The 27,107-nt window shown below is 49.0% G+C and overlaps 11 protein-coding genes across 11 annotated transcripts; 9 read left to right on the top strand and 2 right to left on the bottom strand.

Annotated features, from left to right (window-relative positions):
- Window positions 1-25: 25 nt before the first annotated feature.
- On the bottom strand, window positions 26-2,212 carry DEU56DRAFT_802215 (uncharacterized protein). The gene is made up of 6 exons (XM_041353180.1): window positions 1,794-2,212; window positions 1,316-1,737; window positions 1,034-1,267; window positions 856-982; window positions 629-804; window positions 26-577 (listed from the first exon to the last, which is right to left on the bottom strand). Exons 1-6 carry the CDS (start codon window positions 2,146-2,148, stop codon window positions 410-412), a joined length of 1,482 nt encoding a protein of 493 aa, XP_041208841.1. The 5' UTR covers window positions 2,149-2,212; the 3' UTR covers window positions 26-409.
- A 1,955-nt stretch (window positions 2,213-4,167) lies between these two features.
- Window positions 4,168-4,878, top strand: DEU56DRAFT_337196 (uncharacterized protein). Its single transcript, XM_041345737.1, has one exon. The coding sequence runs from the start codon at window positions 4,381-4,383 to the stop codon at window positions 4,822-4,824; it is 444 nt and encodes a 147-aa protein (XP_041208840.1). The 5' UTR covers window positions 4,168-4,380; the 3' UTR covers window positions 4,825-4,878.
- Window positions 4,879-6,225: 1,347 nt separating this feature from the next.
- Window positions 6,226-8,658, top strand: DEU56DRAFT_337065 (G-protein alpha subunit-domain-containing protein). Its single transcript, XM_041345736.1, has 12 exons — window positions 6,226-6,599; window positions 6,651-6,740; window positions 6,801-6,826; window positions 6,880-7,430; window positions 7,481-7,533; window positions 7,579-7,644; window positions 7,692-7,756; window positions 7,815-7,922; window positions 7,982-8,162; window positions 8,217-8,296; window positions 8,353-8,386; window positions 8,436-8,658. The coding sequence occupies exons 1-12, from the start codon at window positions 6,389-6,391 to the stop codon at window positions 8,486-8,488; spliced, it is 1,518 nt and encodes a 505-aa protein (XP_041208839.1). The 5' UTR covers window positions 6,226-6,388; the 3' UTR covers window positions 8,489-8,658.
- A 360-nt stretch (window positions 8,659-9,018) lies between these two features.
- Window positions 9,019-11,596, top strand: DEU56DRAFT_802150 (Alpha/Beta hydrolase protein). The gene is made up of 8 exons (XM_041353179.1): window positions 9,019-9,609; window positions 9,664-9,793; window positions 9,856-10,538; window positions 10,589-10,864; window positions 10,923-10,942; window positions 11,004-11,179; window positions 11,239-11,275; window positions 11,328-11,596. Exons 1-8 carry the CDS (start codon window positions 9,384-9,386, stop codon window positions 11,406-11,408), a joined length of 1,629 nt encoding a protein of 542 aa, XP_041208838.1. The 5' UTR covers window positions 9,019-9,383; the 3' UTR covers window positions 11,409-11,596.
- An 893-nt stretch (window positions 11,597-12,489) lies between these two features.
- Window positions 12,490-14,143, top strand: DEU56DRAFT_802148 (uncharacterized protein). The gene is made up of 2 exons (XM_041353178.1): window positions 12,490-13,991; window positions 14,050-14,143. Exon 1 carries the CDS (start codon window positions 12,591-12,593, stop codon window positions 13,896-13,898), a length of 1,308 nt encoding a protein of 435 aa, XP_041208837.1. The 5' UTR covers window positions 12,490-12,590; the 3' UTR covers window positions 13,899-13,991; window positions 14,050-14,143.
- An 810-nt stretch (window positions 14,144-14,953) lies between these two features.
- Window positions 14,954-15,312, top strand: DEU56DRAFT_857116 (uncharacterized protein; the record flags this gene model as incomplete). The annotated part of the gene is made up of 1 exon (XM_041355277.1): window positions 14,954-15,312. A coding segment is annotated over exon 1 (273 nt), but the record flags the coding sequence as incomplete, so codon positions are not given.
- Window positions 15,313-15,779: 467 nt separating this feature from the next.
- DEU56DRAFT_802139 (dephospho-CoA kinase-domain-containing protein) lies at window positions 15,780-17,026 on the top strand (the record flags this gene model as incomplete). The annotated part of the gene is made up of 2 exons (XM_041353177.1): window positions 15,780-16,174; window positions 16,230-17,026. Coding segments are annotated over 2 exons (717 nt in total), but the record flags the coding sequence as incomplete, so codon positions are not given.
- A 144-nt stretch (window positions 17,027-17,170) lies between these two features.
- DEU56DRAFT_944967 (cytochrome P450) lies at window positions 17,171-19,536 on the top strand (the record flags this gene model as incomplete). The annotated part of the gene is made up of 11 exons (XM_041358994.1): window positions 17,171-17,647; window positions 17,701-18,025; window positions 18,072-18,220; window positions 18,273-18,388; window positions 18,442-18,564; window positions 18,626-18,821; window positions 18,872-18,950; window positions 19,011-19,136; window positions 19,198-19,208; window positions 19,277-19,406; window positions 19,461-19,536. Coding segments are annotated over exons 1-11 (1,530 nt in total), but the record flags the coding sequence as incomplete, so codon positions are not given.
- A 228-nt stretch (window positions 19,537-19,764) lies between these two features.
- DEU56DRAFT_886843 (SET domain-containing protein) lies at window positions 19,765-22,835 on the bottom strand. The gene is made up of 15 exons (XM_041356205.1): window positions 22,193-22,835; window positions 21,995-22,136; window positions 21,791-21,942; window positions 21,619-21,740; window positions 21,445-21,561; window positions 21,266-21,395; window positions 21,177-21,207; window positions 21,020-21,120; window positions 20,856-20,964; window positions 20,689-20,743; window positions 20,566-20,644; window positions 20,468-20,513; window positions 20,271-20,416; window positions 20,174-20,215; window positions 19,765-20,120 (listed from the first exon to the last, which is right to left on the bottom strand). The coding sequence occupies exons 1-15, from the start codon at window positions 22,746-22,748 to the stop codon at window positions 20,014-20,016; spliced, it is 1,935 nt and encodes a 644-aa protein (XP_041208833.1). The 5' UTR covers window positions 22,749-22,835; the 3' UTR covers window positions 19,765-20,013.
- Window positions 22,836-22,848: 13 nt separating this feature from the next.
- On the top strand, window positions 22,849-24,758 carry DEU56DRAFT_802114 (WD40 repeat-like protein). Its single transcript, XM_041353176.1, has 8 exons — window positions 22,849-22,966; window positions 23,016-23,089; window positions 23,157-23,272; window positions 23,330-23,489; window positions 23,543-24,101; window positions 24,154-24,315; window positions 24,371-24,472; window positions 24,523-24,758. The coding sequence occupies exons 1-8, from the start codon at window positions 22,911-22,913 to the stop codon at window positions 24,554-24,556; spliced, it is 1,263 nt and encodes a 420-aa protein (XP_041208832.1). The 5' UTR covers window positions 22,849-22,910; the 3' UTR covers window positions 24,557-24,758.
- Window positions 24,759-24,798: 40 nt separating this feature from the next.
- Window positions 24,799-26,538, top strand: DEU56DRAFT_336786 (uncharacterized protein). Its single transcript, XM_041345735.1, has 3 exons — window positions 24,799-26,118; window positions 26,201-26,311; window positions 26,371-26,538. The coding sequence occupies exon 1, from the start codon at window positions 24,941-24,943 to the stop codon at window positions 26,081-26,083; it is 1,143 nt and encodes a 380-aa protein (XP_041208831.1). The 5' UTR covers window positions 24,799-24,940; the 3' UTR covers window positions 26,084-26,118; window positions 26,201-26,311; window positions 26,371-26,538.
- Window positions 26,539-27,107: the final 569 nt, after the last annotated feature.

The raw sequence follows: 27,107 nt of genomic DNA, 5'->3' as shown, positions 1-27,107 counted from the left end.
GGTTGTAGACGAGTTCAAGCAAGAATTGATGGTCAGACAAGTGTTTGCTATTGTTTGTTTAGCTTGGGCTGCACCAGTCTGGCCAATGCGCATACATGATATCAAAATAATGTCAAAGTATGCGTGATAACAACCCAGTTCAACCATAAAGGCGTATGCACCCAAGTATGTATATCTTACATTCTCCCTTCGTATTACCATCGCAAACATCACAAAGCGTAAGAGTGGGCGTTCGTATCGTATGAAGAGAAACAGGGAAAACGGGGTCAACATGCTTTTTATGGCACAGCCGGTAATGCAAGCGACTATATGCAAAGTCAAAAGTCAATCTTGTGCGGGAGTGCTCTGAATGTGAAAGTCTGAAAATTCTATCCTGCCAATGAATACGCATCTAGGGTTGGGAATATGATCATCCGTGGAGACCCTCGCCATCAGAGAGAGCTGCGGAGCTGTAACCGCTGCCGCCAATCTCGTTGTATCGTGCAATGCGGAGACGTTGGCTTGGAGGGATGGTCTTGTCCTCGAGGCCATGTGGAGCTCCACCGTGAAGAACGCCGACACGCTTCATCGCCAGGAGCTGCAGAAATTATTAGTCACATGGTCGTGCGACCAGCAAAATATGCCTTACATTATGTGCGGCGTTACTGTGGTCATAAACACCTCCAAAGAACGCCGTTGTGGCATCTCGGCCAATGTTTTTCGTCAACAAGTGGCGGCCTCCTGGGTGATCCTCAAGGAAGTCTGAAACATCATGGATAAAGCCAGCAATGCAGATGACCGGACGACTCTTGGCTTGTTCAAGATCTGCATATTATATATCAGATACTGCATCAGGTATGCGGAGATATAACGCACAGCTCTCCCAGGAAATGACGGGCAAGTCGCTGTTATCCGAAGGCCATGAAAGAGTCTCTTGCGTCTCGCGAAGGCGCTTGAGTTGCATGGTAAGCTGACCCTTGCGAACTTCATTGTCAGGGAAGGACTTTTAAACCAGCGTGAGTCAAACATCCTAACATATATGAAACAGACACACCTTCAGGTGGCTTGCGAGGCCAAGCTTCTGGCACGACCAAATGAACCACTTTGTAGGGTCATATTGGTACCACTTGATGGCATTGCGGTAGTCCATCGGGAACTGGTGGTGGAAGTTGTGGTATCCTTCACCGATGGTGACGAGGGCAGTGACAAGGTGGTCACGTGGACTGTGCTTGTCATCGAATGGCGTTTCACCCAACCAATGAGCGAGCGAGTTGACGCAGAACGTGGACTATATGCGAGGTCAACGACTTATCTGTGTGAAAAGGGAAAAACGCACATGGTGAACAAAGACAAGGCGCAGAATAGCAGCATATACATAGCCGCCCTTCCAGTCGCCCCAGCCAAGGCCAGCCACAACAGTAGGGAAGATGATGCCCATAACCACGACGAGGGTCAGGTAGTATTTGTGCTGCCACCTTACAATATCATTCTTTGTCAAATCACTGACATCTGCAACACCGGGCTTGCGACGGGGCCTGAGAACCATCCACCCAATGTGTGACCATAGGAGACCGCGGTGCGCGTTGTACGGGTCAAGGTCCGTGTCCGTGTAACGATGGTGAGCACGGTGTCCTCGTGACCACCATTTAATAGAGCCTTCAACTGCACCTGCACCAAGGAAGGCAAGAACGTATTGAAGGGGCTTCGACGCGTTGTACGAACGGTGCGCCCAAAGACGGTGGTAACCAGCCGTAATACCTTAAAAAACATACTAAGACGCGGGTTTCAAAGATAGATAGAACGCCAAAGCTCACCGAGGCCAGTCATGTAGTAGTATACCACCGACCAAACGCCAGTCTCCCATCGAAGGCGGGTGTAGCACGCGCCGACGAGACCAATGACAGGCGTGCCGGCGAGAATAGCAAAGTGCAACCAGTTCAACTCGGTGTACCAATTGTCCCAGGAGATTGGAGGAAGAGCCTTTTGGTGCTTGAGAGTGTACGTCACGTAGTTATCAGGAATGTTGGCGTCGGCAGGGACGTGCTCGGGATCCTCAATGAACTTCTTTGGGAGCTGTGAGTTAGCGTCGCCATTGAGCTTTGGTGTGATGGGGGGAGTGAGAGTCTCCGTCGACGGAGGCGACGAGCGAACTGGAGGGACGGACGACATGGGGGAAGATGGTCAAGAAGAAAAAGACAGAGTGACGAGCGACCATTTATTTGGCGCAAATTCTTTGGGGTTGGAGATAAATTGATTCCGTAACGCAACCGCAGCGCTAAAATATTAAACCATGAATATACCTTAAATTTACACCATTTTCCCCTAAATTTGGGACTTATTTTCTGCAACAACTTCGATGGTACAGGGCACAACGACGCGTCGAGTGAGAGGAAACCAGGTCGTCTGCTGAGCAACATCATGCTCAGTACTTGCACGACTTTGACACGACTTGGCATCTTCGACGTGCCATGAGGCAATTCGTTGGGGGAATCCCAAATATTTGTCATCCCAACTTCGACCCAAATTTAGGTAACATTGTTGTTTTCACCCTGATAATAAACTAGCGCTCAAAATACAAGAACCTCGGGTCCAACTCCTACTATACAGAGTCAACAACACGTATACGTACTGGCTTTTCATAGCATGCTACTTTTATCCCTCAAACTTCAAACTTCAAGCGTTGCGTCCGTGCGCGTGAACTTGCCCCATCATTTTGCCTTGTCAATATTGGACCGCGAGTCATTAATATTCATTTCACAGCTTATCATCTTATTCCTGGCCAAAGAAACTTATTCACACAAGGCTAACTCACACCCTCTGGAATCTCCGGCACCAAACAATCAAACAATTGTGTACCTCGTGATCCGTCGCCCCGCCTTGAGGGGCAGAGCCACGTCAGACTGGTCATCAGGAGTCTAAACGCCAAGCCTATGTGGAGCAGTGCCAGCCCGCAGTAATTGTCGGTATCGCTGGCATTCAGCTGTGAGATATGATGGAGTAGGCTTAGACTCCGACACAGTGACCCCCTCGGGTGCAGACCAACAGATTTCTAGCTACGCAGTCCTATCAGGGAGTGGGCGCTATCTCCAGTGGGAGGATTATACAGGGGCTAAATAGTCTTGTTCCAGCCCCCCCACAGGTATGTGTTTCATAAGTACATGACACGCAATGCTCAGACATCCAAACGGGTCTACCACCTCATCAGTTTTTGCACTTGGCTTTCATGGATCTCGGATATGATGAGTGCCTATCGCACGTTTCAGACGTGTTCTGCTCATATTGGGGACTGAATTGTTCCGCCTGCGATATTTGGGATGTCGCTGCTTGCGGTGGCTGTTGTCGTGCAGGATATATTTGTGAGTGCGATAATTTTGAGTACATTCGCTTAATTTTACTTTGCAATAGTGACTTTGCTAGTCATTCATACTTGTTTGTGCATTAAATGGTTGTTCACCATACCAGATACGAGCTCTTCGAACTCAAATGGATAAGGGAGCACTAATACAGGTTTCACCGGTGAATTCTGCTACATGAAACCAGTGTTTACGTATGTCCTTCCACGTTCTAGTACATCACAGCCTAACTGCTAGTACCAGATTTCAGACAACCAATGGAGTCGTGATCATCATGATGCAATGTGTCATGTACGCTGCGGAAGCCCAGGTATGTACTAGAAGTCCTCGATATCCAATACGCAGCACTCATACCACGTGATTCACTTTGCAATAGTAACTTTGCTTTCATTTCTGTAGGACCACGTCACGGATTGCTGAAGGCCTCACTACCACCTACTAGTCCCGCGCGAACTTGAAAGCGTACGTCCTTCCACGTACTATGATGAATTTTTGTTATGATCATCAACCTACTAGTAGACTCCTAGAGCGACTTTGCCAATATTTCCGAAACAGAGCGGTCGGTCCTAATGATGTAGTCAAGGAACTCGAGACCATGTCATGAATATAGGCCCACCAGTGAATTCTGCCACGTGAAACCGTCGTCTACGTATGTTCTTCCACGTACTAATCCATCGCAGTCCAACTTCTAGCACATTCCAGACTAGCACATTCCAGAAAACAAGCAATAAATCTCGTTGTGATCATTATGATATGACCTGATATATGACCATCTACACCCCAGAAGCTCAAGTATGTGCAACCCACAACATGTGACTCACTATTAGCGCCGATAAACTGGAACAGGACATTCACATTTGTTTATATATACACCGCCATATGATGGATCTACATCGACAGGAATGGAATCGTAATTAGACTGAAAAGAGGCCAAGGAACGAAAACCAGATCAAGGGTTCGTCTGATATTGGCGGAACTCTCTTCTTTTCCTCCATATATATGAGTTGCGGAACCAGTTGGTTTCAAACACTCCTGGAGGTGGTGATCGATGATCTGCGCTATCGTCCTAGTGGTGATAGACACGGCCCTGGGGCGAGGCCATTTGACCATAACGAACGTTGGTGATGAGTTCTTGTCGAGCACTTTATACTTATCGAGGGTCCGTGCAACGTTGGATCAAAAGAAGGCAGTGCATTTTGCTGGCGAGCATGAAAGCAGTCTTCGAACCACTATCAGCTGTCATGATCAATGCAAACAGAGTTCCAGCATCACCAGAGAACGATCGAAATGGAGAGAAGCACCGGGGAGGAACCTAGATAATCAACAAAATGGGCGCAAGTTGGTTGATATCAGAACAAGCTCTAAAAAGGGCGACCAAATCAGAACGATACTGCGGTTGTACTGCGTGACAAGGTTAAGAAAGAGCCAGCACAGCAGCTCTAAGCTTAGTCCGGGAGGGGTTGCCGAAGCCAGCTGCAACATTTTCGCTTGATTTTGACGTTCGGAGTCTGATGCGGGTAATGCACCGGCGGCAGGGACTGCGGGGATCTGAAAGGGGTTATTTTGCTGACATATAGGCACCTAGATAGATAGGCACTCACCACGGGACCCGCAGTTGTACGTCAGATTTGAATGGAGGGGGGGCAGAAGAATTTATAGAAGCCCATCAAAGTACTTCTTCGTTCTTTGCAGACGCGGTTCCTGACGTGTGATGGATCGTGTTGCTGCCAACTTGAAGTATAGTTGCCGCTCGCCGGGGAGGTGAAAAAGAAGGACGTCGATTGTTCTACCAGCTGCCAAAGACTGAGAGTCAAGAAGGAATTTGGGCGACGGTCGCTGTCCGACTGTCGTGGTGCGCTGTTTCCCTCCGAGAGGACGTTCGGCGGCCTGGGGCGAGTGTTCGCAAACTTCCATGGTGCTGCTAGTAATGAAACCAAAGGAGACTAGTGCGGCGGATGAAGGAGAACGGCTGCCGGAGGCCTTACATTAAATGAATGTGTCTACGGCTGTTGAAGTGGAAAGCAACACCGGCGGGCACGGCATCTGACTTTGTTCGCACAGCAAGAGTGAGGCTCGCTAACGCCGCTTTTGTAGTACTCGAGCCTGTGGGACATTTTGTGGTTCGATTTGGGATGGAGGGGCGGTGGTTGATCGATTAGGCAAAAATGTAAGACGAGAGGGTGTTCTCGGGGACTGCTTCCTACATGCGATCTCCGTCGTCATGGATCGGGAAGCTCAAAGAGCCTGAATATTGCCATGGGCGTATCTGCTCAGTGTCTGTACACAAGGCCTAAACAAGTAATTCATGCACCCCGTTGATAGCGGGACGCACTTTGGGTTAAATGTGAAGTTTATCGGAACCGACTGCGGTCATGGATACAGGTTTTATTGTGGTGACCATGGCAAATTATGTCGGCCGAGGTGGAGGTACCCGACGAACGTCAACTTGTCATAACGGAGGCAGATTTTAAGAGAATCGCGGAATTAGAACATAACATGCCGCTGCTCCTCAAATGGGGACATTCTGTTTTGCCTGATCGGTTCAAACGCAGTAGTTATCATCGTTCACCTTGAGAGGTATCTGGTGACAACGGAGCTACTTCATAGTAGAGGCCTCTTCGGACCCACATCACACGGCCGTCAACGGGTGAGTAATACCCCACCGGATTGGTTGCAGGTAACGAATTAGTATAGGCGCTGAAGATGGAAACGGAATTGCGTGGAGACTGAGGCACATGTAAACCCATGTCGAAAGGAAGTAAGAAGCGCGTCTGAGTTCGAGTACTTTGATGGCAGTCAGCGGCACGCACAGTCAGTTTTTTTTTGACAGGAACAGGTTGGGATCAAGTCACAAGTTCATCACTCCGGAACATGGGGGGGTGCTCTCAGGACAACCGCCGATCCCAAATACCGTAGGTCCGTACCTTTTAGTGTGACTGCTTTCATCAAATATCACGTTAAGACCCCCAATTTCACCTACCATCTCAACCGCCACGCCCTTGTACCATTAACACAAGCAACTCCACTCTTATCAACAACAACATCTCTCTACACAAATGCCATCCTCAAAACGACACAGAGTATCAGAAGACGATCCCCTCACTAGAGCAATTGCACCCTCTTCATCAGAAACACCTCCAGAGAGAGAGCAGCGACTAGCAGCGGAACAAGAAGCAAAGCGCGTTTCTGATGCCATTGATGAAGAGCTCAACAGACAACGTATCTCAGAGAAGAAGGGTCCTAAAGCAATCAAGATATTGCTACTAGGTCCGTTCATTCAATTGCACTCCAGGCTTGGTCACTAACGCTGAATGCTAGGTCAAAGCGAATCCGGTATGTACCATCTCCCTCACTCTCACTCCTCAGCTCACCCGGGGAGTCTTGCAGGCAAATCGACAACACTGAAAAGTAAGGGCAAATTCTATTTATGGTCAGACTACAATTTACCTTCATTTGGATACATTGCAGACTTCCAACTCATGAATTCTCCTAAAGTGCGCTTTACAGCGGATTAATCTCCGGTCGTGCTCATCTATCTCTCCCTTAGGCCTTTCGCTCAGAACGTGCTTCATGGAGAGCAGTCATCCAACTCAATGTCGTTCAGTCTATCCACGCAATCCTGGACCTAATGTCCAAGGCACATTCCTCAGCCCACAACCCTTCAAACTCAATAACTCTCGTCTCAACCTCCTCCTCTTCTCCACACAATACACCGCCCAAGGAATACCCCCCACTTAACCCAGAACATCTCAAGCTCAAGATGCGCTTAGCCCCATTGCTACAGGTCGAAGCCGCATTAATGAAGAAGCTTCTTCCCAATGGTCACCTCCAGCTCGCACAATTAGCTAATCCTGCCCACTCCCTCCCTCTTCAGCAAGAAATCAGCGTCAACTCTTCTGCAGGCTGGAAGAGCACCTTCAGTCGACTCATAGGAAGAAACAGTTGTGACAGTGCAGATCTAATCGACTGGTCAGACCCAGACGATCCTGGCGTAGTCTTGAATGCGTGCGCAGAAGACATGAAACGACTTTGGACGGATCCTATCATCAAGAAATTGATGGACGTTGAGAAGATGAGGCCTGAGGAGATGGCTGGCTTGTGCGTTTTTGAATTTGTGCTTTCGTATGTCCCTCTCATGACTTTTCCAGCTTCCTTGATGCACTGGATCGCGTGACTTCGCCGCGGTACATACCTACGGATGGTAAGTCGAAATGATTCTCGATAGCACGTAATTAACGCTTCGCAGATGATGTTCTGAGGGCACGGCTAAAGACACTTGGAGTGTCAGAGCATCGGTTTACTATGAAGACAGGTTTGCGTCACAACACATTTATAAGATTTTGACTGATTGTCTATCAGGTTCCATGGGATCGCCCATGAGCCATGACTGGCGCGTGTTTGATGTTGGTGGCCAGAGATCATTAGTGAGTACTATTGTTATGTCGTGTCAATGAGTTCTCAGCCCAACTGCCTTTTTTGTAGAGAGCCGCATGGGTTCCATACTTTGATGATATGAACGCCATCATATTCCTGGCACCCATAAGTTGCTTTGACCAGGTTCTCCAAGAAGATCCGTCTGTAAATAGATTGGTGCGCCTTATCTCCTCGCCCCCTGTTTTTTTTTTCGCTCATTCTTTTCTTTGTGGCAGGCCGATTCTTTTCTTCTCTGGAAGGCCATCGTATCCAATCCACTGCTGAAGAAGACAGAACTGATACTGTTCCTAAATAAATGCGACATCCTTCGTGCGAAGCTCGCATCAGGCATTCGATTAGCTGATTACATCGTCAGCTACGGTAGCCGGCCGAATGACTTTGAAAGCGCTAGTCAATGTGAGTAGTGTTTCTTTGCTGCCAAGTTGGTTTCTGATGAAGCGTCGTCGTCAGATCTAAAAAAGAAATTCGCTGGCCTACTAAAAGAGCATTCTCCTGAGCGACTGTACTACTTCCATCTTACATCTGTAACTGTAAGTTCTTCAGCGACTTGTTCATAGACACTCCTGTGACCGCGCTTATCTTGCAGGACACAAAATCGACGACATACATCCTCGAGAACGGTATGTACATATCTTTGCTTTCGTGGTGACTGCGGCTGACTCGCTCCAGTGCAAGACGTTCTCGTGCGCGATAATCTGAAGAGAAGCGCGCTTGTAACATAATATCCTATTCCGCTCACCATTCCTGCTCTCCAACACCTGAGATACCTTCTCGCGACCACCCGCAAGCCCACATCCATGTGGTGATCTACGTTGTACCATATCAGCCGTCTCGGCTATATCAGTCGCCAATGCACTTTTATACCTCGTGGACACTTTTTAGATTTCGCCCCCGCTCCTACACGCAGATTCGTCCCCGCTCCTACACGCAGATTTCGCCCCCGCTCCTACTCGCAGATTCGCTCCCCCCCTGTAGTTCTCTCTGTTACGCTCGGCGTCACTCTCTTTCGTTCTGGGGTTCATGGTGCAGGGGATATTAGTGCAGACCCACTCGCAAAGCTGTTCATAAGCATTTTATCATATCGTACATCTGTTGCGCGCGTTTTTTTACTGTGAATGGGACTGATATTACGAATAATCTGAATATAATTAATTGCTTGGGATGCGTGGAAACAGTTTGTGGCAGTGATCCTTGGAGTGAATCATGCTTTCTGATTGTTGTTTCTTGAGCGTTGATTTGAATCGGACTGCCATCTCAGACCACATGGCACATGCACCACAGCCATATGATCGTCAATCGGGGGAGCAGCGTGGACTGATCTCACCCTAGTACGAAACAGTGGAGTTTAATCATAATGATCAGCGACAACATACAACGACCTTGTGGCAGATGAAGATTGTTTACCCGGAGCTGCCGAGGCTCGAGGTCACACGCACTGGCAGGCGGCAGCTAGTATGTAGCTTGGTCTGGATTGAAACTGACCCGGGCGTGTTCCACGGTTGTTTGTTCCAGCTGCCAAACAAGCTGTAGTAGCGTGCAGGCCTTTGTAACCGCAGTCCCACAAGTTCAATCTCCCGTAGACCCTAAGACAGTCGTTTCCAACGAGTATCTTCAACAATGAAGAAGGTCCTCAGTCTCCTTCCTCTAGCCCTTGTCATACCAGCAATCGTCGCCGCTCCAGCCGAAGACACACAAGTCGTTCTTGGAGGGACTAACCACGTTCAGAGTGGGTTCTTCCCCACGCAGGACGCTGTGCTAGAAGGCATCATCGACAAAGGCAAGGAGCAAGTACATCAATGGTTTGAAGATGGGAAGCAGTACATCAAACAACACGGCTTAACTTGTGCGTCCACATGCTCAATTCGATATTCATACTGAAATCAAATTATGTGAATAGATGAGCTGATTCAACACCCTCATTTTGGTGACTACAAGCTACGGGTTACGGAGCCCAAGTTATGCGACCCCTCGGTGAAGCAGTACTCCGGTTACCTTGATATCACCGACGACAAACATCTGTTCTTCTGGTAAGTTTTGTGTGATGCCATCTTTTTTTCTTTTGTCATTTTAATCTGCGTTTGGGTTCAAGGTTCTTTGAGTCACGCACGTCTCCTGGGGATGCGCCTCTTGTGATGTGGCTCAATGGTGGCCCTGGATGTAGCTCGTCCACTGGCCTCCTGTTCGAGCTTGGTCCTTGTAACATCGCAGACGAAGGCGCCAACACGACGCACAACCCACACAGCTGGAACGCCCACGCCAACATGATCTTCCTCGACCAGCCCATAAACGTTGGATATTCGTATTCCGAAGATGGCAGTACCGTCGACTCCAGCCCAGTCGCTGGCAAGGACGTCTATGCATTCATGGAGCTCTTCCTCACCCGCTTCCCCGAATACTCAACTCAGCCTTTCCATCTCGCCGCTGAGAGCTACGGCGGCACTTATGTCCCGAACATCGCGAACGTCATCTACACCGAGAACCAACAGATCCCTCTGTCACCCACCGCCGGACTTATCAAGATCAACCTGGCCTCTGTCATGATGGGCAACGGCATGACCGACAACTACGTCCAAATGGCGTCGATACCCGACTATCTCTGCGATGGACCGTACCCGATCTATGACGACCCCGAGGGTGCGCAATGTGCTGCCTTGAGGAGCAAAGTGCCGACTTGCCAGAGGCTCATCACGTCTTGTCGCAATTTCAACTCTCGTTTGACCTGCGTGCCTGCTGCGCTGTATTGCAATTCTCAGCTCTACGCTCCCATTCAACGTATGTGCCGTTATTCCGAGATCTGATCCTGACTGAAACTCGCCCTTCAGAATCCGGTCTCAACCCTTACGACGCGCGTATCAAATGCGACCGTGAGAAAGACGGTCCTCTGTGCTACCGACAGATGGGCTGGATCGAGAACTACATGAACGATCCAGAGGTGAAAGCTGCTCTTGGAGTGAACCCGCAGCGCAAATTCGAGTCCTGCAATATGGCAGTCAACCAGGCGTTCATGCTCCAGGGTGATTCGATGCGCAATACTCCGCTGTTACTGACGGAAATGATCAATGACGGAGTTAGATTGCTTGTCTATGCTGGGAACGCCGGTGAGTGGTTATTCTTCTATTTTGACGGGCGCGATTCTGATGCGGTTTCGTTTCTTAGATATGATGTGTAATTACATGGTAGGTCATCATTCAGGTTTGGTTTTTCCGTAATCTGACGTACGTACGTATGTTATTTCAGGGTAACGAACGTTGGGTCGAACAACTTGACACTATCTTCTTGGACGAGTTCTCTACGGCTACGACTGAGCAGTGGGTAACGATGCGTTCTGGAAAGGTCGCCGGTACAGTCCGGTCTGCCGGTGGCGGTGGCTCGGGCGCTGGGAACGTCACCTTCGTTACCGTTTACGAATCTGGGTCAGGAGGCCCATAACTATCTGCGTTCTCGATAATTAACCCACTTTGTTTTTTTTCAGGCACATGGTTCCTTTTGACCAACCTGAAGCTGCGTTGGTGAGTGGTGGGGCGGTTTTTTTTGTGTTTGGTCGCTCATGCTATTGTGCAGGACATGATGACGAGGTGGATCATGGATATCCCGCTGAGTCTCGATCTCACGGAGTTGCCAGCGCCTTTTGGAGGGATATGAAGGGAACGTTTGTGTTTAGATGATAGGCAACCTACTTGATACGCCATTGTATTATTACATGGATGCGCCCTTACTTATCGCACTCGTGACGTGCAGTGTCTGATTGGAATCATGGAAGGGTGACGTTCTCACTGCACTGCCGTGTCACGTGCGTTGTTTGTATAGAATGACATTTTGATTGATTTCTAGATCTGAGTCGAAGAGGCTCAGAACTGAGAAGCTTGAGGTCATGGTTTCGTGAGCCAACTCCTGTCTTTACCCCATTCAAAACCGCGGGGCGCAAGTGGAGATCTACAGAGGTCGTGTGTCGATATATTTAGAATCGTGGGAATTCGACAGAGTGACTGAACAAAATCTAACACAAAGGCAATTTACAATGTTGAAGTTAACACACGAAGCAAAACTAACCCAAGCGAAACGTTGTCACTGTGTCTTGCATGCAACGCACAAGCAAATCCAGGAATGCAGATCCCGACGTGACCTGCTTTCCCCGATTTCCTTGCGCGTGGCTCCACACCTTTGTTGGAAAAAAAATCCATTTAAATCCGAGCTCTTCAGTACCTGTCACCCTCGCTATTACTATTGGATTTGGGCGACTCAGAACGTACCCTTGTAGCATTTCTCGAGAAGGCAAACTTCGATAACTCTCCTAATGCAGGTGATATTCTTCCAGATAACAACAAAGTCTCCTTCCCTGCAACCCGATCATTCAACGCCCGGTCATAGCGCGGAGGACGTTTCGCCTCATTTAGCAGCAAGGCCAAAGATCTTGTCACTCGACGTGCTGGACGACCTATACCCTCCCGTATAATTCTCCGTGAAGAAGCTTCGGGCATGATTCGACAAACAAAAGGAGCCACCAGCTCAGCTGTTTCAGCACCGGTGTTGATCTCGTCCTCGAGGCTCAAAGGCCTCATGGCTTCGTGAGAACCAGCCCCTGTCTTCCCCACGTATATAGGGTCGTATATCCCCCCAATACTTGCACTGCGCCCAAGTTCAAAATGACGAAGCGGAAGGTCTATTTCCATATCCACAAGAGACCAAATTTAGCCAGTGATCTGTGCTAGCTGTGCAAGTGTGCTCGCTGATTGCTGTGGGCGCCAGTGAAGCTAATATATATAATGAGATACACGACATAGCCGCAGCAGCTCCACTCCTTTTATCCCATCGCCCTCGCCCTTCATGTTAACCCACTCGCAAAATGTGGCTCTGTCGCCGCTAAACTTCGCCAACTACGATAATGAATTGCTTGAAGCTCTGTGGATCACACTCACGGAGAGCGCGGTGGAGCCTATGCAAGCGCCTGTGCCGTCCTTGATCAATTTCGCGGAAGATTGCTTGCTTTGCGCTCTTGTTATGTTGAGGAAGTTCGATGAGAATGTTTTCTCTGACGACCTCCCTTCGGAGCATGAACTTGGAGCTCCCTGGGCGGAGGAGCCAATTGGCATCGTGTATATCACCGCTGCCCCTGCGCAATCTGCAGCACAGGAAGCGAATGTTGGGATCATCATCTCTCAAGCGCATCAATGCAAGGGCTTTGCGCGCGAAGCCGTAGAGCTTGCGCTGGCATGGGTGTTTGAAGACCTCAAGTTCCACCGCGTCCAAGCGGCGCTTATGAATGACGCCCAGAAAGACCGTGCGATGAGGCTGTTCGTGGGGCAGGGATTTACGCATGAAGGCACTCGGCGGCGTTCGGTGCTCAAGCCGGAGAGTGGGGGTGTGGTGGGTGTGTGGAAGGATGTGACGTACCTCGCGATGCTTGATACGGAGTGGGCGCTTAGGAACGTGCTGAAGCGGAGGGGCCCAGCACCGACTTTGTGGGATGAGATGTTCGCGCGGCACACGAGGGAGAGAGAGGAGATGGTGAAATGGGATGAGAAGCATAATAGGATCAGGAAGGTGTCGAGCACGGAGACACTGCGCCATGGAGAAGTGACTTCACGTCAACCCACCTATATTATAGACCCATGGTTTTCAGACCTGTCGTCTTCCTCATCCCAAACCTCCTGCTATGGTTCGGTGCCGCCATCGCCAAACCCAGGCGCTGCAGATATCTCCAAAGCCATGCGAGAATATCTTGACTTCGGGGAGAGCCGCCCGAGATGGAACCCATTGGAAGAAGAGATAGATGACGTCTCGCGGCAGTCTTCGCCTTCCCCGTACAATCTTTCTGTCCCCGGGACACCGATCCCTATTCCGCCTCGATCACCTTCAGTTCCTTCCAGCGTCTCTGAATTTGAATCGGAGGACGAGAGTGAGGTTGAGCCTTCATGGCGAGCGTTTCGCAGAATCCCTAGCTCAGACGGGAGTTCCTCGAGCAGTCATCATCTATCTTGGGCGCAGCGCCCTCTGTCCCCTATCATTCGGCCTGAGAGTGCGAGTGGAGGTTCTGAGTCCGAGTCCTGGTCTGACGCGTCCGACGGCGGTCCAGATGGCAGTGGCAGTGGCAGCGACTGGGATATGATGTCTGAGCCAGAGCAATCATCATGATCGATCGCACTGCGCATGCTACGTATTTGACGTCTGCCATTATAATAATGGAGCTCGTCGTCGTCGTCTTGTTATGATCTCTAAATGTTTGCTCTGGTCAGCTAGCTATTAGTACATTTTCGAGACTGCATTCATTCATAATCATATTTACAATGTCCGGACTCCGAATCATGTACAACCACTCAAACAAGCCTTGTACAGACCTTGTCTCAGTCTAGTGACTATGGCGCTGGATCTGTTCAACTATTCTTACACACAATATGCACACATACACAAAGGATTTACATAACACAGAGTCGCGTACCGTTGCCGAGATGTATCAGGATGCTTTGGGATTAGCGTGACTTCCCGTTTTGGCAACACCGCACGACGACAAAATCGAGCTCGCTGTTGAGGACAGCGAGCTCAAATAGTTGCCCAATCCTTCACCCTTTTCACTAGTTCTTTTGAGGGAAAAAAAAATTAACTGTAGCTAGTTAACTATGCTATTTTGACCATAAATCTTCCAAACTTACAATATTCACCCATTCCTGTCATGTATTTATACTGGGCGCTCTGAGGGGCTTATTATGGGCTCAATTAATGATGTATTCATTGTATAAATATATTAGAATTCTACAAAGCCAGAAGTATTCAATTTAGTGAAAAGGGTGAAGGATTGGGCAACTATTTGAGCTCGCTGTCCTCAACAGCGGGCTCGATTTTGTCGTCGTGCGGTGTTGCCAAAACGGGAAGTCACGCTAATCCCAAAGCATCCTGATACATCTCGGCAACGGTACGCGACTCTGTGTTATGTAAATCCTTTGTGTATGTGTGCATATTGTGTGTAAGAATAGTTGAACAGATCCAGCGCCATAAGTGACTATTCATTGTGCCACTGCTATATTTATGAACCGCATCACCTGGCGTGCCGCTGTGTACCAGTACCACCGGAACCGTAATCGATAACAAGTGTGTGTGTTATTTTTAAGTTTGAACTCATTATTGGTGAATAGCTTATGTAATAGGGCTGACGGGAGTACTGCCACGTCTCCGCTCAAACTTACTACTCGACTCATAGGACAACTCAATTGTCTTCCTTCTTCTATCTATGATCTCTTTCAGGCCGGCTCACGCTTATTCTAGGCTAGATGGCGATCAATGACATCCTTTTCCGAGCACCTAACCCGTCGTCTGCGTATACCTTACGCCCTCACCGACATTCGGAGTCATCACGAAGATTTCACGGGTCGAAGGATGTCGGGCGAAGGATTCATGAACCTGGAAAAGTTACGCGAGAAGTTATTCGCACATGCCTGTCGGCTTGTATGGTCGTACGCGTGTTGCATTGATAGCTCAGAAGAAGCTATCCTCGCAATGTTTAGATGGTACCGCAACGCGTTCGTCTCCAATGCCAATGAAGTTTTATCAGAGAAATTGAGAACCCATCAAGAATTAGAGAATTGACAAGGACGATGCGTCACCGCGTGCATGAAAAGATGGCGTGGGCGTCGAATTAAAAGACGAGACCGTCGATGACAGTCATGTCCACACAACAGGGCCATCCCGGATGTTCCTCAGTGTTACACTGCATATGATCGGACGCTAGCCAGAGTCAGAGACTAATGCCAGATACCCACACTGGCATGGTTACCAGTCTTTTGAGATGATGAATAGGAGGCTGCATTGAGTACTACATATCATCCCGTTGAAGATTTCATTGGAGGATTCCGGTCCTCCGGAACTTGAACCATTTTCCCGGCGGGGGACTCATTTTACGATACCATTGACACCAGTCTCTGAACCGGATCTGATAGGGGCTCACCTTAGAGCCACATCATGTTGGGTATTTGAATTTTGGACTCTATACTAATGTCCCCGCTGATTCCTGAATGAATCCCAGTTGTCGGCCTCACCGGGGGCATCGCAACGGGCAAATCCACTGTGTCCAACCTACTCAAGTCCCGACAAATTCCAGTCATCGACGCGGACGTCCTTGCACGAGAAGTCGTGCAACCTGGAACCAAAGGGCTCGCTCAAATCGTCGCATACTTCGGCTCTGAGGTGTTGCTCCAAGATGGCACCCTCGACAGAAAGAAACTCGGTGCTATCATCTTCAACAGCGAAGCGAAGCGGAAGAAATTGAATTCTATCATTCATCCTGCTGTCTCGCGTGCAATTCTTCGGAATGTGTTTTGGTGCTGGTTAATAGGAGAGAAATTGTGCATTGTGGACGTCCCTCTTCTAATAGAAGGAGGGCTGTGGAAATGGATGGGGAAAGTCATCGTGGTCTACTGGTACGTTTATCCTTGAAATCTTTTAGTTCTCATCCACATCTATTACCCACCACAGTTCAGCAGACGTTCAACTTCAGAGGCTCATGGCGCGCGACAATTCATCCCGCGAAGACGCTTCAGCGCGCCTGAATTCGCAGCTTCCCATAGCGCAGAAAGTGCAGTATGCCGACATCGTCGTTGATAATTCTGGCACCTTACAAGATCTTGAAGAGCAAGTTCGTTTGTGTCTTGTGAAGTTAGAACGGAAAGTTGGATGGTCGTGGCGGCTTAGTTGGCTTTCCCCCCCATATGCTTTGATTTCGGCGCTGTGGACGTTGGGGTGGGGGTCTATGAAACGATCGCGACGACGAAGTCGGAGGCCACTCGAAGGAGGCTAGACTCTGACGGCTCATGATCTCTTATCCGCTTGTGTTATACTACATATGTCACGATGCATAGACACTAATGCAGAGTGCGAAATGCGTATCATAAAATAATGGTGTATGCGTATGGTACAACAGGTCCTGCAATTGTCCTGCCCCGGGAGTGCCTGATACTGTTTCATGCAGGAAGTCCCACGACCTGCTTCAACAACAAGGCAGCGGATGTATGGATCCAAGAAGTACACACCGGACTGGGCGATAGGTCCAGACTGAGCGGACGCGTACGCACGCATCAGACAGGGAGAAGTCTGGGAAATTTGGTGTTTGAATGGTGCGGTTGGGAGGATGCCGCTGCATTTGCCAACTGTCCTAGAAAGTGGGATGGGACCTCCACGGTGCGCCGCCCTCGAAACGTCCGTTGGGAGGGAGCCTAGTTGCTGGGCTGCCAGATGCTGCCCTGGCCAAGTTAGTTAACCCTCAGGGTTCGAGTCACACTCAGCGCATCTCACGCTAAATCAACGGATGATTTGAATCATGATACACCAAGCTTAAGCGACAAGGTTTATTGCCCAATGTCATCTTTGTGCCAGCTGCACCCTATTGCGTTAATGGCGCATTACATGAAGCGATATTCAAGAGCTTCATCGAGAAACACAGTGCGTCGTTGAACGTTCGTTTTCATAGATTTTCATGCTGGTGACATCATGCCAGCAGGATCTTGCTTGACCTATTGCATTAATAACGCATGGAAAATCGCCTACTGTGCTGCCAAAGCGCAGTCGCAGACCCCGTACATCCGACTGTCCAGCACAATTCAGCAGAGATATAAGATGTCCATCCGGTTAACATTAATAACCCCGAGCGCTTGACATATCTGTTGTCGCTCTAGCGCTCATCTTCTGCTAATCGACCATGTCGACACTCACTGGCGTTACTTTGCTGTACCTATGTCTTGCTGGTGTCGGAGTGTATCTGTTGAAGCAGGTATCTGCCAAGAAGAATCGTGCATTGTATCCCCCTGGTCCTCCAGGGCTGCCTCTCATCGGAAACATCCAAGACTTACCTCACGTCAAGCCCTGGCTCACCTTCGCCGAGTGGGGCAAGAAGTATGGTGAGAGCCTCCCGTGTTTCCAAAATCGTGCATTTTAACGCCCTTGCGTGCAGGTGATATCACGCACATAAATATTTTGGGTCAGCACATCTTCGTGCTGAACTCTGTCAAAACTACAGTGGAAATCCTGGACAGGAAGAGTTCTTTGTACTCTGACCGTCCGTTTGTCCCTATGAGTGGCGAACTTATGGGCTATGGGCAAACTCTGGCTTATCTGCGTTATGGTGAACGCTTTCGCTTGTTCCGCAAGAATTGCCATCGCGTATTTGGCAGTCGTGCTGCCGTGGTTGTTTACTACCCCATCGAGGAGATTGAGACACACCGACTCCTGAAGCGCGTACTCGCGAAACCCGATCAATTGCAAGCACATTTACGACAGTATGTGTTTTGTAGTACTGTTCGCTTGATCTTGAAATTTTTATAGCACCGCTGGTGCAATCATTCTGCGCATTTGTTATGGTTATGAAGTCAAGGATGAAAACGATCCTCTCGTTGACCTTGCGGAACGCTCTTTAGACGAATTCTCGCGGTACGGCATTACTGGTGATTTCATAGTTGACTTCTTGCCATCCTGTAAGACCCCAACAATTCGTCGCTGTCTTCCAATAGCCTGACTCTGTTTTAGTGGCCAAGCTCCCGGAGTGGTTCCCTGGTGCTGGCTTCAAGCGCCTAGCCCGTGAATGCCGTAAGACTGTCGAAGAGTTGGCTGCTACACCCTACGAGTTCGTCAAAGATCAGATGGTGACTGAGATTTGTAAAATTGCAGCCACGCCCTATAGATTGACAATTTCCAGGCCGCTGGCATTGCCCCCAAGTCTTTCGCCTCAGATCTGTTGAAGGACCACACTCTATCCGTGGAAGAGGATCACAATGTGAAGTGGTCTGCTGTATCCCTATTCAGCGGTGGTGCCGACACGGTTGGCCCCTCTCTGCGTTTTTGAAACTATCAGATTTTTTGACCAACGCCTATTTGTTCAGACTGTTTCTGCGACCTACTCATTCTTCCTGGCTATGACACTTTTCCCTGATGTGCAGAAGAAGGCTCAGGCTGAAATTGATGCTGTTGTTGGCCCTGATCGTCTTCCCTCGTACGCCGATCGCGCCTCCCTCCCCTACATCGAGGCGCTTGCCAAGGAGGTCCTCCGCTGGAACGTTGTCATCCCTACTGGTGTGTGTGTCTAGTTTATCACAATCTTTAGTCGACTAACAGTACCCCGATGACAGCTGACCACAGTGTTATTGAGGACGACATCCATAATGGATATAACATCCCCAAAGGCTCCTTGGTAATACCTAACATATGGTTGGTACTCAGGTTTCCCTTGTTGCGTATCCAGTATACTAACGCTTTTAATCGCGACAGGTTCATGCTCAATGATCCACAAACATATGCCAACCCCTCGGAATTCAACCCCGAGCGCTTCTTGGCCAAGGATGGAAAAGAGCCTGAGACCGACCCTCGCGCGGTGTGCTTCGGTTTTGGTAGACGGTAAGGATTGAATATTGAGTCACTGCTATTGTGAATGAAATGCTAAGGCTCTGCTCCACAGGCTCTGCCCAGGTATGCACAACTCACAGAGGGTGCCGACTAACAAGGCAGATTTCTAACGCTTCTTTTCGAAAATACAGGTCTGCACCTCGCCGATGCGTCCATCTGGATAACCACTGCAATGTCACTTGCCGTGTTTGATGTTTCCAAGGTTGTCGAGAATGGCGTTGAAATCACCCCTGAAGTTGACCACACATCTGGTTTGATTAGGTACGTTTGCGTATCTTGGCATGGCCACGGTGCTCTGAACATACGCACTCGTAGCCACCCCAAGCCCTTCAAGTGCTCGATTAAGGCTCGCTCTGACAAAGCCCTTGCGCTCATCCAGCAGGATACTCAGCAATGCTAACCAGTGCTCAGCGGTGGTCTCACCCCGTAAAAGATGTGAGGTCAAACCAAATACACCATGAAACGATAGAAGGTTGACGTCATTCCGTAATCTCGTAGTCAATATGTACTTTTGTGCAGGATACCACCCAGGGCTGTGACCGGCAGATGCTATAGTGAAAGATATTCTTGAGCAACGATATCCATTGTCGGACCTCTAACGACAGGAAGGAATTCGTGTGTTCGTTGGAGCGGAGCGACCCATCGGGGTTCGGACGGATCAGGTCTGAAGCTTCCTCAGTTCTCTCCAGAACGCAGTGCAGCCTGACTAGTCCATCGTTCACTTGAAGTCGTGTTCGCCCCGCAAAAACCCACCATGATAACACCATGACCTTGGTTATGTATGCCTGTCTGTAATCGTACATCCTGACCGCATTGCGGCGGTTATATTCTTTCTACGTACAGTAGAAGCAATGCTCAGCCTACTGCATCAATCACTTGATGATTCTGAACTATCTCCCTCGGTCTGCAGATCTTTCGGCCAGTAAATATCACCGTACCACAAGAAAAGTTCCTCTCCACGAGCTACTTTTTTAGCTTCAGATAATACCATTAGTAGAGCGATTCTATGCACCGTCAGGAAACCTTACTGGTGTAAAATCCGATGTGATGCTCCCCATTGACAAGAAGAACTCGAGTGCATATCATTCAGCTGACGGGCACAAGTAGCTCCATTTTGGGACTTACCTCGTGCTTCACAGTTGGCATCTTTCGGGGCCGCATGGTTCAGGAAACGGGTCGCATTTCCGACTGGGCCAGCATCAAGCATCTCCTGCCTATTCTCTTTTGAGAACTCGAAAAAATAATTACGACCGCTGTATTTGGTAACAGGCCTGCATGAAGTGAGCACGTTTCGGCTGATGTTCAATGGTGTGAAGGCGTACTCTAGATCGTCGATGTCGCCTCCCGTTAAGAGCATACCGACGTAGTCTGAGCCGAAATATAAGCCATTGGGCTCTAATGGCGCAGGGAATGACATCACCTCCGATGAAATCGCCAGTCCTAAGGTTTTGCACCGCGAAAGCTCCCAGGCCATGTTCAGCCCGCCTGATCTCGACCGCCTGACTAGTGGTGAGCGTAACTCAGGGATGACGGACGTCCTTACCTTGACATCATTTCGCTGAAGCTTTGTGTTATCACACGGCATGTCGGTTGAGCCTGATCAAAGGTCACTTGCACTAAGTCGCACGCTTAAACTTGTTAATAACGAAGTCTGACCTCTAAACTGGGGGTTCAGTTCACCTCACAGCATATTTCAATGGCGTACCCTACCTTGCATCGCAACCATCGCATATCCCGGGCATACATTCTCGATCATTGAGATAGCACGGACACCTTAATTGGCATGATTTGCACTTGCAACCGGGATACTGACGAATACCTGAAGTCGTTTAAAATCCGACCTGTACCGTGAATTGAGACATGACCGTACTGACATTCTATACCGCACCGGCAAGCTAGTTGGCAGTATCGTCTCTGGCGGGAGCATTCGCACTGCTCCTTTTCACAGGGACCCTTATGATTGCAAGGCTCGAGGCTGCGTCACGAAGCATTCCATAATTTCTATCTGCTTGATCATATTGGGGAACTCACGAGACGAATGCTGCATGATCTTTCTTTCCCTCTGCAATTGATTGTGAGCCAGAATCCATAGTCACCCAACAGAAACAATATTGGAGTACCAAAAACGAGAGGATGATTTCGGGCTTTTCTCCCTGTTTCGTTGTTCCGTGCGTGGATTTCCTCATCATCTGCAGGGTCATCATCATACACCATATTATCAGGAAATATGTGAGATCGTTGAACAAAGACCTTAAGAGAGGTGAGATCGGCAGCGTAGGTTTCGTGTGAACGTGTTTACTTCTCGGCAAGGTTTGAAGCAGAGATCTGCAAGGTAGCAGGGGAATAGATCGGGTGAGATTGATAAAATTGTTCTCAATGTCTCTAGATCGGATTCATTCTCCCAGAAGAATTTATCCTAAGGACCGCGGGGATCAGGAATGAATGTTATGGGATACTCAACAATAATGACTACCATGTAAGATTCGTCTACTAGACGGAAACATTCTTCACCGCAGGGCTCTCCTTCGCTGAGTCGCATGCTTTGACTGGTCATCTTGGGTTTACCACCTCCGAACGACCCAGATTGAGGATGTGCTAGTAGACCACCTGAATGAAAGACATTCAAAAAAAATAGTAGAACTTACTATGCGTCGTGCACAGAGTACGCAAACAATTAAGATTTGGACAAAATGTCGCAAGAACGGATGACAACCTTCTACTGAGATCATCAGCTGCAGGCTCGACGGTAGCCCCCTCAATATCATCCTCGGTTCCACCAGGCCAGCGGAGGAAATCTCTGCATAAAAAATGAGGGTGCCCTCGCGAGGACATTAATAAAGCGGGCTGACCGCTGGGATATCTCCCAAAGAAGACCCAGGTTGTACGTTTGACGCAGTGGTTTCGAAAAAATGTGCATCCGTTCCATGTCCTTTATTGAGATATCGTACATGTTGTTTAGTCGGCGGACAGTTTCGATTTGGATCATTTCCACTGGGAATGCAATCTCCAGTGGCGGTTTCAGCATGTTGGAAGTAATCATGGCTTACAATCTGGATCAAAGTCTTCTTGCCACGCGAAGGACTGAAAGCTGTCTAGATAATCCATGACAGGGAAGTCCTCCTCGTCGCCATACGGAATGAAGGCAGCTGTCTCGCGCGAGTCAGAGCGAATGCTTTGATTGATTGGTGGACAAGACTCGTAAGGAGGATGGGCCTCAAAAGTAGTATCGACGGAGACCTCCTCCACCTCTAATGTGTATGATATACCTCGACCATCGACATCGTACTGGGTCACTACCAGCGAAGGTTGGTTTGGGTTCTCCAAGTCGATTTGCATCTCCGAGTCCTGAAGGGCCGGGTCGAATAGCTGATCTATCATCTTGTCATATTTTTCCCTTTCTCCAGGAACTTGTTTTTTGCCAGCGAAATCGTCGATGATTTGTTGGCACTCCCTAGGTTCCCATTCGTAAAATTCTTTCCAGACTTCTTTGTAGAATCGCAAGCCCAGCTCCCGCAGCTCGGCAGACGTATATTCGGATGACTGAGGCCTGAGGTTGGATAAATCGCCCTCTTCCGTTCCATCGATCAACAGTATCGGTTCCATATCGAAAAAAAGAGTGCAACAGTGTTACCAGTAGTTTAGGAACTTGTGTTGTGGACTTGGTCGAGTCTATCACGATGTTTGTAGTTGTTTGAAATGCAAAGTGTAGTCACGCTGCCACCAGAGCCAAACCACAGCACATTACATACGCCTCATTCCGCTACCATGGCAGAGAAGTCGAACACCAATATGCTCTTCGCTAACTTCAACCAGGATTTCTCGTGAGTCTTGGACTCACAAAGAAGTGCTTGCTCAAAATGTGTGTTTAAGGTGCATTTCCGTTGGAACTCGGAAGGGTTACAGCATAACCAATTGCGATCCGTTCGGGAGAGTCTACACGATGAGTGCGTCCTTGTCTTATATTCTACGGGTGTTGTGGACACTGAAGTGACAGGAACATCTTATGCTTAGATGACGGAGCACGTGGCATCGTCGAGATGCTCTTCTGCACTTCACTCATTGCGCTAGTCGGTGCCGCTGATCAACCCCAGTCCAGCCCGCGAAAACTGCAGATTGTCAATACAAAGGCGCGTATCCATTAAACTATTCAATTAATGCGGAATGTCATATCCTCACAATTACAGCGGCAATCCATGATCTGCGAACTGCTGTTCCCTTCCTCTATCCTTGCTGTCAAACTGAACAGGAAAACCCTCGTCATTGTGTTGGAAGTTGAAATATATATCTATGACATATCAAACATGCGTCTTCTGCACATCATAGAGACCACACCCAACCCAGAAGGTGAGCGTGCCACCCACCGCTCTCACCAAAAATCTACAGCTGAGCTATGCCAGCAACATGTGCCCTCTCACCATCCGCTGACAATTCCTACCTTGCATATCCGTCCCCTGTACCTTCTCCTACCACTCCATCGCCTAGTCAGGCATCTACGTCACAGGCACCATCCTCTAGTCACCAATCTGGCGACGTTCTCCTGTTCTCTACACGCTCCTTGACAGTCGCCAATGTAATCCAGGCTCACAAATCGCCAATCTCTTTCCTTTCCATTAATTCGACAGGTACTATGCTTGCGACTGCGTCCGACAAGGGTACCGTCATCCGGGTTTGGAGCATCCCTGGAGCAGAGAAATTATACCAATTCCGTCGGGGGACCCGCGAGGCACGGATACATTCGATCAACTTCAATGTAGTGTCATCCTTGCTTGCTGTCAGCTCGGCACATGACACAGTGCACATATTCAAACTTGGACCCCAGAAAGCTCCGTCCTCGTCCAGTAAGAAGAATGATGGCTTATCTAGCCCGCCCGAGTCCATTGACGGCAGGGAGGGGTCTGCAGGGATGGATGGAGGTTATGAAGCATTCGCCGACGAACGCAAGAAGAGCGGTGTTTCGTACGTTGATTGTATTCTCGCGCAGTCTAGATTTCTTTCTGATGTTGTCCAGCATGAGTCTTCGTCGCAAGTCGATGGCGATGACCAAGACTCTGTCACATTCAGTTGGGGGATATCTCCCTAACACATTAACCGAGATGTGGGAACCATCTCGCGACTTTGCGTTCTTGCGACTGCCATCAAGTGGAGCAAGATGTATTGTTGCTCTCAGCGGGTATGATTCAATCCGTTTCTTAGCTCCCGCCCTAGTTGTCTCATGTCTAGTTCAGAACTCTACCGCAGGTCATGGTCATTTCGTCCGAGGGCTACTTCTACTCATACAACATCGATCTGGAGAACGGTGGTGAGTGTTCCCTAATGAAGCAGTATAGGTGAGCTTTTCTTGTGCATTTCACTCACAGAGCTAACCACCCAGTAACAGCTTACTTGACCCTGATTCGGCTGGTATGGAGTAATGGTTCTCTTCTGTTTTCTTCTTCGCGTGGATGGTTTGGAAGTTCGCACTCGCCTTGTATAATGTACTCACAGTTTAGTTCAACGAGAAGTACTTACTATCATACAAGATCAGTCGTATTTTTCTACTCAACTTGTTTTGAGTTTTGTTGGCAGTGCGGTGTTTTCTTGCCGTTCGGAAACAATTGAAGTCAAATTCAGGTGATAGGTCGCGTTACACGTGTTTGTGCTGCTCTGCGTTTTCGGCCTGTGGCTGGCCGGAGTTCGCTACAACTGTGACCACGACCTTTCGGCGCAACCTATTTCTTGACTTATATACTTTGCGCTAGCTTTGCACTGGAAAACTATACCCTCACACAATCACCACAACTGTCTGGATCACATTGATGGCTGTAGACAATTTCTCCTACAAGGACAGTATACGAGCTGCTCTTGCCTCGTGCATGCCATGCTTTAGCGGCACAGTGCCTGCCGACTCCAATGATAACGCCCGCAGCGACGTCAGAACCCACAGGTCGCCGTCGAACGAGCTCGAGGGGCTCTTATGTGATACAGACACAGAAATAGAAACGCTCTCTCTGCACTCAAACATTGGTGGCGCCCGGAGAAAACCACGAAAGCGCCCTGCATTCTCGCTGACACTCTTTGGGTACACGTTATTCGGCCGCCCACCGATTTACCTTTCGGACGATGAAGACGAACGAGGATGGAGGAGGAGAGCGCTTGGCACTGTATCTTCATCTACGCTAGACTCGGATGCAGCACCACTAGATGCATCGACTATCGCTCGCATGTCGTCTCCAGACCGCGCAGAAGTTGAGCAGCAGAGACGTGATGAGGAAGCACGGCAGAAAGCAGAGAGGAAGGCACGGCGCAAGGAGCGCAAGGAGCGAGAGCGCATGTCTACTCTGCTCTCACTAAATGGTGGCTCTCTTGAAGAAGGCAGTGGTTTCGAGGGGTTCCAAGGTAGTGGGGAATCCCAGGTACCCTCGCTTCCAGCCGATGAGTTCGGGCCGTTTGTACGGGGGCAAGAAGAATTGGCAGCCATAGGCGGAGAGGGAGAAGGCTCCGAGGACGCCGACGATGCTGACCTCGGTGGGGAGTTATACACCCGCAAAAAACGCCAATCAGTTTGGAGTGGTTCAGGTTCAGATTCTCGCTCTCGGACGTCTGCTTCAGTCTCCAACGGAGATGCAAATATACATTACAACCATCACCAACTAGCCCAAGCTGCCCCACCCTCATACCCACAGACCGAAATGCGACTGCCTAAACCAGCGAAAAAGTCAAAACGCTTCTCGCCCCACTCGTCTTCGACAGCGTCGCAGTCTACGGCACCTCATACTCCTACTCAGTCCATATCTGCGTCGCCAGCTGTTGCTCCAACCCCCATCCCTCATGAGCATGCGGAACACGCTATCGAGGGAGGGGGCTTGAGGGGATTTCCAAGCGTTGGGCTTTCGGGTGCAAGAGGGAAAACGAGAGACATGGGCGCGTTCCTCGCTAGCCGAGAGGCTGCTCAGTCGTGAGTGGGAGTGTAATCAAGAGTGTGCTTTATATTTTGGTATGCACATCTACATCGATATCTATCATTTACTGATACTCATGTCGTTCCGTGAATGGGGTTCATGTTGTTCTGATATCAGTGATATTTAGATGCTTTAAGCTTCCGAGAAGACATGTTGGCTTGACTACTCGCTAAACAAATTGCGGGAACATTGTTTCCATTCACCTTATCTTCGTAACAGAGAAATAGGGTTTGTGCCGTTTGAACTGGTGCAGATCGCGCAAGAATCCGACTGATGCAACTGCTTAGAACACTCTGCATGTCTTAAGGGTCGGAGCTCACTTTAATCATTTTCTCGACTTCTGGCTCTTAATTACTATTCAGTGCAGATCTCGAAACGACTAGTCGACACGTTTTGGGGTTCATGTGATCACGCGGACCAAAGCCGTAGGAGATCTGGGCCATGGCCGCATAGGGGGTGAAGCAGTAACTTCCAAGGTGCGTTGCAATGTGATCATGATGAAGGACGTAGCTTGATACCAAACTAATACATGTCCAAGGTTAACTAGGCTTAATTGCGCAATTCGCTGTCCTTAAAATACACAGCTTAAAGTTTCTGGATAAAGTTTCAAGCAGAGGTCCATTCGAAGCCCTCCGCAACGAGTAAATCTTCGAAACTTAATGCAATGTTGCAGCATAGCAATATCGCGAGTTTAGGGTCAGGGTTTGGGCTATACACACAGGGTTTGAGACCTCCTGTGTACACGTATAATGAGGAGTGCAATTGTCGGTGTGGCCAGCATTCCCTTTTTTCTTCACCGGAGTATTTGCCTCGATTCAACAGGTTACAGAAATGACGTTCCTGGAGGACCTTGTGCACCAAGTGATGGAGATCACCATGGAGGAGGATGACCAAAGAGCGCTCACGGTGAGGGACGTTGCCAAAGTAGAAAATGCAACGTCTCATGTAGAAATGCGTCTTGCAAGGCAAAATTCCACAAGTTGAAGCGAGAAGTCATCAACGATGTCCGGGATATTTTCCCCCA

Source organism: Suillus clintonianus, assembly GCF_016758775.1.
Source record: "Suillus clintonianus strain FC179 chromosome Unknown DEU56scaffold_32, whole genome shotgun sequence".
Lineage (NCBI taxonomy): Eukaryota > Fungi > Basidiomycota > Agaricomycetes > Boletales > Suillaceae > Suillus > Suillus clintonianus.
The sequence above is the reverse complement of the archived record's forward strand: the minus strand, read 5'-3'. Positions and strand labels throughout refer to the sequence as shown.

What these genes read in the sequence shown, in the direction of transcription:
- DEU56DRAFT_802215 (XM_041353180.1), bottom strand. Translation starts at nt 2,148, where the DNA reads ATGTCGTCCGTCCCTCCAGTTCGCTCGTCGCCTCCGTCGACGGAGACT. An exon ending in CTACTACATGACTGGCCTCG is followed by an intron (nt 1,738 to 1,793) that starts GTGAGCTTTGGC and finishes ATGTTTTTTAAG; the next exon opens with GTATTACGGCTGGTTACCAC. An exon ending in GCCTTGTCTTTGTTCACCAT is followed by an intron (nt 1,268 to 1,315) that starts GTGCGTTTTTCC and finishes CCTCGCATATAG; the next exon opens with TCCACGTTCTGCGTCAACTC.
- DEU56DRAFT_337196 (XM_041345737.1), top strand. Translation starts at nt 4,381, where the DNA reads ATGATCTGCGCTATCGTCCTAGTGGTGATAGACACGGCCCTGGGGCGA.
- DEU56DRAFT_337065 (XM_041345736.1), top strand. Translation starts at nt 6,389, where the DNA reads ATGCCATCCTCAAAACGACACAGAGTATCAGAAGACGATCCCCTCACT. An exon ending in AATCAAGATATTGCTACTAG is followed by an intron (nt 6,600 to 6,650) that starts GTCCGTTCATTC and finishes GCTGAATGCTAG; the next exon opens with GTCAAAGCGAATCCGGTATG. An exon ending in GACATACATCCTCGAGAACG is followed by an intron (nt 8,387 to 8,435) that starts GTATGTACATAT and finishes GACTCGCTCCAG; the next exon opens with TGCAAGACGTTCTCGTGCGC.
- DEU56DRAFT_802150 (XM_041353179.1), top strand. Translation starts at nt 9,384, where the DNA reads ATGAAGAAGGTCCTCAGTCTCCTTCCTCTAGCCCTTGTCATACCAGCA. An exon ending in CAAACAACACGGCTTAACTT is followed by an intron (nt 9,610 to 9,663) that starts GTGCGTCCACAT and finishes TTATGTGAATAG; the next exon opens with ATGAGCTGATTCAACACCCT. An exon ending in GCTCTACGCTCCCATTCAAC is followed by an intron (nt 10,539 to 10,588) that starts GTATGTGCCGTT and finishes CTCGCCCTTCAG; the next exon opens with AATCCGGTCTCAACCCTTAC.
- DEU56DRAFT_802148 (XM_041353178.1), top strand. Translation starts at nt 12,591, where the DNA reads ATGTTAACCCACTCGCAAAATGTGGCTCTGTCGCCGCTAAACTTCGCC.
- DEU56DRAFT_886843 (XM_041356205.1), bottom strand. Translation starts at nt 22,748, where the DNA reads ATGGAACCGATACTGTTGATCGATGGAACGGAAGAGGGCGATTTATCC. An exon ending in AGAAGACTTTGATCCAGATT is followed by an intron (nt 22,137 to 22,192) that starts GTAAGCCATGAT and finishes TTGCATTCCCAG; the next exon opens with TGGAAATGATCCAAATCGAA. An exon ending in TACTCTGTGCACGACGCATA is followed by an intron (nt 21,741 to 21,790) that starts GTAAGTTCTACT and finishes GTGGTCTACTAG; the next exon opens with CACATCCTCAATCTGGGTCG.
- DEU56DRAFT_802114 (XM_041353176.1), top strand. Translation starts at nt 22,911, where the DNA reads ATGGCAGAGAAGTCGAACACCAATATGCTCTTCGCTAACTTCAACCAG. An exon ending in CGGGAGAGTCTACACGATGA is followed by an intron (nt 23,090 to 23,156) that starts GTGCGTCCTTGT and finishes TCTTATGCTTAG; the next exon opens with ATGACGGAGCACGTGGCATC. An exon ending in TGTATTGTTGCTCTCAGCGG is followed by an intron (nt 24,316 to 24,370) that starts GTATGATTCAAT and finishes TGTCTAGTTCAG; the next exon opens with AACTCTACCGCAGGTCATGG.
- DEU56DRAFT_336786 (XM_041345735.1), top strand. Translation starts at nt 24,941, where the DNA reads ATGGCTGTAGACAATTTCTCCTACAAGGACAGTATACGAGCTGCTCTT.